The sequence below is a fragment of the Triticum aestivum genome, chromosome 6B (assembly GCF_018294505.1).
Source record: "Triticum aestivum cultivar Chinese Spring chromosome 6B, IWGSC CS RefSeq v2.1, whole genome shotgun sequence".
NCBI lineage: Eukaryota > Viridiplantae > Streptophyta > Magnoliopsida > Poales > Poaceae > Triticum > Triticum aestivum.
In genome coordinates this window covers 58,978,354-58,989,419 of record NC_057810.1, presented here as the reverse complement: position 1 = coordinate 58,989,419, position 11,066 = coordinate 58,978,354, and the positions used below count along the sequence as shown (strand labels likewise).

General features: G+C 52.4%; 1 protein-coding gene across 1 annotated transcript; it reads left to right on the top strand.

The window, feature by feature from the left end:
- Window positions 1–6,044: 6,044 nt before the first annotated feature.
- LOC123135760 (uncharacterized) lies at window positions 6,045–11,066 on the top strand. The gene is made up of 2 exons (XM_044554972.1): window positions 6,045–6,803; window positions 9,965–11,066. Exons 1-2 carry the CDS (start codon window positions 6,297–6,299, stop codon window positions 10,844–10,846), a joined length of 1,389 nt encoding a protein of 462 aa, XP_044410907.1. The 5' UTR covers window positions 6,045–6,296; the 3' UTR covers window positions 10,847–11,066.

The window sequence follows — 11,066 nt, the reverse complement described above, 5'->3', positions numbered from 1 at the left end:
TGCCTTCAAGCATCATGGTGAAGTACTTTGCACACGCGGTCTCATCCACATCCAGCATTTCCATTGCCATCTCATAACTCTCCACCCACGCTTCTGGAGATAAATCAGCGGTGTAATTTGGCACCTTGCGCGGACCCTTGAAGTCCTTGGGCAGGCGTACATTGCGTAAAGCGGGGACTAAACAGGGCACTCCCAAGCTAGATGCGACCCCTGGCCCGGCAGAGGTGGTAGGACCCGGTGTAAGCTGATCCGCCTCGTTCTGTGCTGCTAACTCGGCCTCCCTTCGTGCCCGGGCCTGGTCTGCTACATCCTGAGCATCGTGAACACCACCGGCCGGGTTATTGCCACGGGACGCTTCACGGCCCCGCGCATTGCTTGATATGGCCGGTTCATCCAGGCACCTACTATAGCTCCGGCTTGGACGAGGTGTGGAATGAATTCGATCGCGGCTGTATGAATATGCCTCCTGTTGAATCAAAGCGGTCCGGAGAAGTTCCTTAACCCGGCGCGTCTCTATTGCTTGTGGAGAGTCTCCTTCGACCGGGATAGCTTCTAATCGCGCAACAGCTGCGACAAGATTGTCCATAGGATTAGAATAATGACCCGGAGGTGTTTGGACCGGCGGAGGAATCGCAATGTTCTGCCGAGGAGGCTCCATCAGGCGGGGTTGGACCGTTGCTCCTGGCCCTGGTGCCTCGACCCGGTTTACCTCCAGGTGCCCCGGTGGATTACTGGTTCCAGCTCCCGGAGTGTGAAAGAGACTTCGAGGGTCGAACCCTAACGGCAGGCGTGATCTGTGCTTCTGCTTCAAGACCTCCTGTGATGCGTTCTGGTCGAGCATGAGCTTATAGGCCTGGACGTCCAAAGCGGCCCGCTTTGCAGCCTTCCTGTCCTTCTCTACTGCCAGGTCGGCTTTGGCCTGTACGATCTGCTCTCTCACCTTTGCAATCTCCGCATCATGGGCCTCCTGATCTGCCGGATTGGCCTCTTCCATAAGTACCGCTAGTGCGTCAAACAGGTCAGACAGAACTTGAACCGGTGGGTGCACAAGGCCTCCTGCCCTTGCTGTCGCTGCCGCTGCTGATCCGGAGAGCATTGCTGCTGCGGTCGAAGAGTGATTCGCCGCCTGCATGCCGGCCATGAATATTCCAACTCGGTTGATCTGATCTGGGGGGTCCGGAATACTGTCGCCACCGGAACAGCCCCTAATCTGGTCGTCTTGCAACTGGTACAATGATTCGGTCTCTCCGGTTGAGGACTCGTCGCTAGAATAGACGACGGTCTCGCTACCGTATTCTGACTCGTCCTCATGCTCTCCTCCATGGATGACTCCCATGAAGGCACGCTTCACGGCCGGTTTAACCTGGGTAGATCTCGCACGCTGAGCCGTCTCGACGAGGTCGGTGCGGATGTCCGGCTCAGGCCCAGGCTCACCAATCTTGCCGATAAAAACGTGTATGCCACCAAAGGGGACCTGGTACCCGTACTCGATCGAGCCGGCTTTGGGGCCCCATCCTGCATCGTCGATGTAGAGCTTGCCGCGACGACTCTTGGTCATCCGGCCCACAGCATAGCCTTCGAGTCCTTTGAGCTTGCCCTCCAAGATCATCAAACCGTCGTGCGATAGCCCCACGGTGGGCGCCAACTGTCGTGGATTTGTCACGGCAGATGTCCTTGTGAAAGGACTTAGTCGTGGAGCCATCGCTACGGGTTAACTTGAAGGGGTTAAAGAGGATACAAAGACACAAGGGTTTTTACTAGTTCAGCCCCTTCAAGGAAGGTAAAAGCCTACGTCTAGTTGTGATGGAATTGATGTGGTTTCGATGGCTAGGGAGCAAACAAGCTTCGCCTAGGCTCGAGTTGTTGTTGTCTGTCCTTGAACTGCCGCCGGGTCGTCCCCTTATATACACGGGTGACGCTCGTTGGTCCACAGAGTCCCACACCGGTTCATACTCGTATCCCGGTTGGTCTCTCTCTATTCCTAACTTATAGTGCAAGTTTACATATCAAGCCGGTTTACGGCTACAGGTTCTAAACCGACTACAGGCCTTGGGCCTTCATCTGCTTAATCAACTTTAAACTACTAATGAAGCTAACCCGGCCCAGGTAGGCCGGTTCACGCCCAGTGGTAATATCCCCAACACCTCCCCCTCCGGACCAGGCGTTGGAGCCTGGCTGGCGGAGGCTTGGTGGGCACCCTCTCCGGACTCAGTCCGGCGAGCGCTCTTTCTCCTGGAAGAATCATGAGCATTAGTATGCCTCACAGGAGTCTTTCCCTTAAAAGACAATGGTGCACCATAACTTTGCGGCGACGTTTCGATTCATGCCGCACTCCTCTTCTGCCTGCTAGGCTGCACTGACCTCGTTTGGTCAGTCGCCATGGGCTCGGCTTCCTGCCGTAAAGGCACCTCCTGCCAAGCACCATTGGTGCACGGTGGTCAGAAATAAGCATTAAAAAGTAACAGTGTCAGGACTTCGGTCGTACTCACCTGGGAAGCCGGACACAAACCGGGGTAGTCAGCCGTAATGGCGACTAAAGCATTATCTATGCTGAGCTGGTGGAACACCCCGTCAATCAAATCCACCTTTACATCCGGATCCTCTTCGGAGGCCGGATCAAGGGATCTTCCCGGATCCTCGGGTTGTGGAGTTGGGCTTTTTATGCCCGCCACATCCCGGCGTATTTCCTGCGTCGAAATCATAAAGTAAGACACTTACCTTTGAAAGCACGAATCAGATATATAAGCGTCCGCTTACCCAGCTCCGAGGGTTATTCATGGAGAATCCATTCAATGGATTCGGGCGGAGGAAGTCCTCCTTCTCCCCCTTGTACAAGCCGGACAGGATCTTCACCAGATCGGCGGCCGATCCCGGCCCCGTGCGGCCATGACGGGTGGCGTCATTCTCCCCGTTAAAATCCCACATGGGGTGGCCCCTATATTGGAGCGGCCGCACCCCTCGCATAATGCATGTGGCCATGACTCCAATCATGGTTAATCCGGAATGGGCTAGTAGCCGTATCTGGCCCATCAGATAGTGGATGCTCCTATCATCTTCCCGTTGAGGGCTCCGCGGGCGCCAACTCAGGAGTTTCTTCAGAGGAGCGTTGCTAAACTCTGGGAGGCCGATCCGAACTGGATCCGGCAGCGGGGCGTCTTCCATATAGAACCACTCCGAATGCCAGTCTTCGGATGCCTTCTTCGGGGTTTCGGATAGATATCCGGTCCCGGCGATGCGCCATATTTCGGCTCCGCCCACTTGATATATCGACCCCTCGTGAGAACGGGGTACGAGGCAAAACAGCCTCTTCCACAGCGCAAAATGGGGCTTGATGCCCAAGAACAGCTCGCAAAGAGCTACAAAGCCCGTGATGTGCAAAACGGAGGCAGGCGTGAGGTGGTGAAGTTGGAGTCCATAGAACTCCAGGAGCCCCCGGAGAAACGGATGTATAGGAAATCCGAGTCCCCTTATTAAGTAGGGGACGAAACATACCTGCTCTCCTTTGGAGGGATTGGGGACGCTCTCCGCCTGCTTCCCACCCTTGTAGGTGGCCAGTCCGGCTCGAACCGGAACCATAAAGGCCGGGGGAAGGTATCCCTCTGTTTGGAGCGTCACTAACTCGCTATGCGGGACTGAGCACCTCCTCCAATCTCCTGGCTGAGGACTGGGAGCGCGAGAAGAGGAGCCGCGTCCACTGTCCATGTTGGAATGGATTTTTTGTCAGATGCGCCTCGATGAGTACTTGCAGAAGGAGGATGGTGTGATTTGGATCTAGGATCCTCGCCTCTCTTATAGGCAGCTTATTCGCGCAGCTAGGGGGTAAAACGTAAGAGTACCCTGGCTTTTCGCATTCGTACGACACGTGGAAGAAGGCCATTATTGGACGTAGAAGCCAAGGAGCGCAACATTTATGAAGCAACCGGACACTATCCGGCGAACACATGAAACATGAAGGAGAACCCGCCTTGCAAACGCCGAAGACAACATACGCGTCGGATTCATCGTCATTGAAACCTGGTTCGGGGGCTACTGAGGGAGTCCCGGACTAGGGGGTGTCCGGATAGCCGAACTATCATCATCGGCCGGACTCCAAGACTATGAAGATACAAGATTGAAGACTTCGTCCCATGTCCGGATGGGACTTTCCTTGGCGTGGAAGGCAAGCTTGGCGATACGGATATGTAGATCTCCTACCATTGTAACCGACTCTGTGTAACCCTAGCCCTCTCCGGTGTCTATATAAACCGGATGGCTTTAGTCCGTAGGACGAACAACAATCATACCATAGGCTAGTTTCTAGGGTTTAGCCTCCTTGATCTTGTGGTAGATATACTCTTGTAACACACATCATCAATATTAATCAAGCACGACGTAGGGTTTTACCTCCATCAAGAGGGCCCGAACCTAGGTAAAACATCGTGTCCCTTGTCTCCTGTTACCATCCGCCTAGACACACAGTTCGGGACCCCCTACCCGAGATCCGCCGGTTTTGACACCGACAATGGGAGTCAGAGATTGACTATAGTATAACTAATCTCTACTTCTCTATCTCTTATACTACTTTGAAAAACATAAGGTTTATCTTACGCTAGCTTTTCTCCACACCACCTCTTCGTCCATCTTTCCATCCTCCTCCCATTTTTTTCCGTTCTCCATTCTTTTCAGATTTCCATGAAACCGATCTTTGATTACCCAATAAACCAGATCAATCTACGGTATAACAAAAAATTCGCGGTCCGCAAACAAATTATTATTTATGGTAAAACCTGGTATTGATCAGACATTTTTAATAACCTAATAATTAGCAATAAATTCATGATCTGTAAACAAACAAATGGCAATTAATTTCTTATCTTTCATTACTCAGCTAAACAAATCAATCACAGGCACATACCTATATTGTCGGTTTAAGCATTATGACAGTAAATATGTGCTTTATAATCTAAACATAATTTTTTTTGTTTATCTTTTTGTTTTGCATGATGATTTGTTTCGCATGGTCCTGGCAGAGTTTACATCAAAGTTTTGGTTATGAAAGATTTGTGGTCACCGCTCGAAAGTTTTGAACAAATTTTGAATTCATAAATTTTACCCAGGGATAATCAGGTCCTGAAATTAAAAATAGGATTGGGAATCAATCTGGTTACTTTGAGATGGGAAGAGAACGGAATAGCCTGCAACCTCTGCTTAGTGTGTTGTTAATGTCGAAAGGCGAGCTAATTTAGTTTAATCAAAGCATTTTAATCTAGATTGTTTTTGGTATTTTTTGTTCAGTAACCACATTTCCCATGGGGTGTGTAAACATGCTAACAGAATTTCTATTAGCTTAAGTACGAGGGAGAGAAAATCAAGGACCCCACTACAAATCTGGTGTCAGATTTTAAACATAGCAACTCAAAAGTTTCTAAAGGCAAATTATGTGTCATGAGCATGGCAATTCTCTTCAGCAAGCATGACAAATCCTCGCGAAAAGACTGAACGTGCCAGGATTTGCATGCTCACTGAAGGGAATTGCTAGGTTCACGACACGTAATTTGCCATAAAAACGTCTCGATTTGTCACGCTTAAAAATCCGACATCAGTTTTTTTAGCATTTTCAAAAAATCAAACTTGTCTTACCTTCTCAGGGAAAAGAGCCCACAATATTAGACATCGGTACGAAAATCAAACACTCACAATGCTTGCAACTTAAAGCCATGTTTGCTATGTACAAGTTGCCTGATTTTATAAATGCCAATAGAGACGAGGAGGCTTAGCTCCGAGGCAGAGACTGGAGCGCCGGTGGTCTGGCCAGAAGTTATAGTGGGTGGGGGCATTTGAGGAGGAAGCCGGAGGGAGAGAAAGAAGAAGGAGGAGGAGGAGGCCAGCCGTTGGATTTCAATCCAGCGGCTGAAAAATTGACTGATGCTGATTTTTCTTCAGATGCCTGACATAAATATTTGAAACAGAAACGTGGCAGGAGAGGAAGTTGCGCCTTGCGCGTGAGTCCGGCCCGGAGGGGTAATATGTAGCACGAGCGGCGAAGCCAAGCACCAAACCGCCGTGACCCACGACCCCTCGCTCCATCGATCAAAGGAGTTCGCTCACGCCATCGGCCATCCTCCCGCCCCCGCCCCCGCCCGCGCGCGGCTTCCGATCTCGCGACCAGCCGAGACGAGACCCTCCACCAACGCACCAGCAGCACGCACGCCTTTGCCCCGCGCCACCCACCACCACCACCCTCTCGCCCACCGCGCCTCGCCATGATCTTCTAGCTCCACCGGCACGGTAGCCGCTCGAGCTTCTTCTCGCCAGCCATGAAGCCGGCCGGCATGGCCGAGTACCACCACCACCCGGACTCGCCGCGCGCGGCCCAGCGCCGGCGCCTCGTCCTCGTGCTGGCCCCGCTGCTGCTCTTCCTCGCGGCCGCGCTCTCCTTCCCCTCGGCGCTCCGCCTGCCCGCCCTGCGCTTCCCGCCGCGCGTGCCCCCGGCGGCGTCCCACCACCGTCGTTCCCCGCTGCGCCGAGGGCGCGTGGCGGTGTGCCTGGTGGGCGGGGCACGGCGGTTCGAGCTGACGGGCCCGTCCATCGCGCGGCACGTGCTGGCCTCCCCGGCGCTCCACGGCCGCGCGGTCGACGTGTTCCTGCACAGCCCGCTGGACGCCGACGCCTACAAGTTCTCCCTCCTGGCGCGCGCCGTCGGCAAGGAGACGGAGACGGGGACGAGGCTGGCCGCCATGCGGGTGTTCCGGCCGGAGCCCGTGGAGGAGACCCCCGACCGCGCCCGCGTGCTCACCGCCGCCAACTCCCCCAACGGCATCCAGGTCCGTACTACTATCCTACTATACCTGGCTTGTCTCACCGCTTGCTTCCATGCTCCTCAACCTCAATCTATTCTCGACCGATCGCTCTCGCTTTTGCTTCGCCTTCCTGCAAACTGTTTTGGTTGATTGATTTGATTGTTCGTAGCTCGCTTGCCGCGCATTGCATCTATCTAGTCCAGAGAATCTTCCTAGTACTAATTACTTCCTTCTCAAACAAAAAGGAGAAACTACCACCAGAATAAATTATCAGTTGGGTTTTGGCTGCAACCTCGCGTGCATCACCAGATTGGATCGATAAATCGATCGATCGAAAAGATATTTAAAACGACTAGAGAATCAATCTCGAACTCTCGATGATCATGGTGAGAGGGAGACGATTAACCAAAGTAAGTAGTAACTGCTGCCTGATTTGGATGGGAATCGTAATTGAGACGGTTAATTCCTTCCCTGTGTCTCTGAGAATAATATAATTCAGTTGAGGCAAGGGGGCCGCGACGGTTTCAAAAGTCTCCTTTTCGGTCCAAGCGCGGTTTCAACGTCTCGACTCTTCCTAGCAGTACTATCATAGGAAAATGGCAACTGCCAAACCTGACAGGATCCCTCTGATCTGATATAAATGTAGGAATAGATTGCTTCAGATGGAAGAGAGAGAGGAGATTACCGTCTCATCCCGTGATCCCATCTAACTTCCCTGCTTAAAATATCGAAACCAGCGGACGTCCGCGCGCGCGTTCACGTCGTAACTGAAACCCGGTGGGTCGGACCTAAAAGGGTCGCGGGGCCCCGCCGGCTTTCCTGCCCGCCCACCCGCCGGAAAACTGAGACGACCATCGTCATTAATCCAGTACTGATTTTTTTTTTCAAAAAAATACCGTATTTATTTATTTTTCTGTCAAAAATTCTGATAATATTCTAGGAAAAGGGGATTTCGCTTGCCGTCCATGCATGCAACCCGTCGACACCGACGGATGGATATAGGTGGCGGCAGCGGCCACACAGAAATTCTGTGTGGTACGTAGCACGTAAGGAGGAAGTGTCAATCGACACCGCTAAGATGCCGGCCGGCATGGCTGCAGGAAGGGAGAAGGAGATCGATTTGGTTCGGCTCGCTGTGACAGCGCCGGGGCCATTTCATTTTCGGTTTCACTGTCTGCTTTTCAAGGCCGACCGTGACGTATTCTGGACTCAGGAAGGGTGCGGTTTTGGGTTTACCTGTTTGCCGTCGACGCATGCCACCAATTGGTAGAGGCCGATCGGTCGATGGATGGTTTGGTTTGGACGGATGGAGCCGCCAGCCGCGTCAACGCGCCCGCACCAAACACGTACTCGTCCAAGTGGCAATGTTTGGCGCCCACTCACGGCCCCGGACGGTGCCGCGTTTGCCTTCTTTTTTTATAAGTAACTAACTTTGTGTGTGCGACCTGTCACGTAGCACGACGGCGCGCGACCCGCCGGGTTTTTTGCGCGAGTCAAAGTCAATTCGTTCAGTAGTTGTACTATGCATGATTTTTTTTTACCCTGGAGAAGCGACACGTATGCATATGCATGTATAAATATACAGACGGCGACGACTTGTCAGAGAACGACCCAGCTCTAGTAAGTAGGTGTAGTACGTACGCATGATCCTCCTTTTACAAAAAAGTGCAACCTAGTATGTACGTACGTACCTAGTGCTTGTATACTTGCATGGTAGAAAGAGGCAAAAATTCGATTTGGTCGGTCGTGGGTAGCAGCACCAGCACGTACGTATTGTACGTGTTCGATCATTGTCGGGGGGAGGACGTGGTGTGCTCAACAACAACGTGCATGCATGTCATTGGTGCATGAGCCACTCCCAAGTCCAACAATGGCTTGATTCTGATGATGTATATACGCGGAATGGCGCTTTCCATTGACAGAATGAAAAAAATAAGTCTTGTCAAAAAGGCCTAAAAAAAAGGCCTACCTACCTTCACAAAAACAAAAGCAAAGCTGATATATGTATGGGCTCCATGCTCAAAAAAAGATATATGTATGGGCTCCTTTTCATTTCCTCGATGTTTTTATGTTGCACGCGCTCGCTTCTTTTGCGCATGTACCCTCAAAACTCAAAAGGCGTCCTTTCTACTCTCTTCTCTCTTTTTTTTAATAAAAAAAGTCCTCCCTTGTTGGATAGTGCCATTGATTGAGTACAAGTATTTAATTTGAAGGCAATAGCAAAACAACAACTAGCAGCAGCTTGATTACAAGTGCCTTGTGCAAAAAAAGGCAAACATTTGCAGAAAAAATGCACTTTGTGTCATTGTGTGTCCAGGCACTATTAGATTAGAAAAGGCGACAAAGGGGCAGTGGCACTACTTAATCCGGCTGCCCATCTGCCCAACATGCATGTACAACTCACTGATCATCCAAAGATTAATTAGTGATCGATCATGGTTATCCTTGACCAAATTAATCAACATATTTCTTGCAGAACGAACATGCATTCCTACTCGTACCCCACTTTAGTGTCGTCAAGAGCCAAACTGGCATCTTACCTTACGGCTGCTTAGCCTAAGCTAGTGGGTTACGCATAACACACATGGGTTAGCGTGTGGTATCAGTCAGTGTTCCACTGTCATGTCAGTGCTTAAGCAAGGCATATGCCACATGGGGTGCTCTTCACGAATCACTACACTGATTGCGCTACAGTGACACAGATAATTAATACGATGTGAAAGTACATTCAACAATAAATCTAATGTTGTTGATTTGTTATTATATATCTTAATATTTTGGTTTATAAATTTGGTCAAAGTTTGTAAAGCTTGACTTTGACCAAAGCTAATATGCGAACTAAATAAAAACGGAGTAGTTTTCTCTTAATCCACTACGGCTAACCTGCAACCTGATTAGTTTTTTTTTAGTATAAACACACACTTTATTGCTCAAGAATGTTCTGGGGAATACATCTCAGGCATGGAGGATCTAGCAGCCACACATGGCGGCCAATAGGTAGATTAAGCGCGTATCTAGCGAGGCTATGTGCCTCTTTATTCGAAGCTCTATTTTCGTAAATAAAAGAACAAGAGTGTTTTTCTAATTCCATTAACTTTATCTCTCGAATGATATGAGCGTGTTTCCCCCCGCTGCCTTCAGAGATATTTGCAACCTGATTAGTTTTATCATACGCATGCATGCAGGGCCTGCTCCAGTACTTCGGCCTGGTGGAGGGCTGCCTGGACCTCATCCGGGAGCGCGAGTCCCGAGGCAACTTCACGTACGCCTGGGTCCTCCGCACCCGCGTCGACGGCTACTGGACGGCGCCGCTGGCCGCCGCCGACGCCCTCCCGCGCTCCGACGCCGTCTACGTCGTCCCGGAGGGCTCCTCGTTCGGCGGCCTCAACGACCGGCTCGGCGCCGGGCGCCGGCAGGCCTCGGCGGCCGCGCTGTCCCGCGTCTCCATGCTGCCCCGCCTCGACGCGGCCGGGTACAGGGACCTCAACTCGGAGGCGTCGTTCAAGGCGCAGCTGCAGGTGGCCGGCGTGGCGGCGCGGGAGCGGCGGATGCCCTTCTGCGTGCTCAGCGACCGCCGGTACGACTTCCCGCCGGCCGGGTTCGGCGTGCCCGTGGCGTCGATCGGGAGCCCCGGCCCGCTCAGCGGCGCCAAGTGCCGCCCGTGCCGCCGCCCCGTGGCCTGCGGCCCCGGGGACGAGGAGGAGGACGAGGAGGAGTGCGCGGTGGCGCGGCTGGACCGGGCGTGGAGCTGGACCGAGTGGCGGAACGGGACGCTGGAGCTGTGCGACGCGAGCGGGCCGTGGGAGCACGGGTGGGAGGAGGTGTTCGACAAGGCCGCCGGCCAGGAGGCGGCCGCGGAGCGCCGGAGGGTCGCGGGGATGGGACTCGAAGAGTGCGTGGCGGAGATGGAGGCGCTCAGGGCGCGGACCGACCGCTGGGACGCCCCGAGCTCCGACGAGATCTGCCGCCTCGGCCTCGCGCCGGCGAGCCGCTCCGACTCGTCCTCCTCTTCTGCTGCTTCCTCCTCAGACAGAGACAGTAAACAACAGCTAATCGAACAGCCTTAGACTTCTTCTTCTACTTGGTGAACATTTGTACAAAATCTACAGGGATTCATTAGCGACCGGCAACGAATGCACAAGAGATAGAATCAGTTCAGCTCGAGAGTCCTGTTTGTACGTAATTTGTAGCGGCAGGAATTTCGCGGGCATTTTGCATGTGAATAGTTTCATTTGACGCAAAAACAGTATAATTCAATTGAAGCTAACTCGATGTGCCATGGAAGCA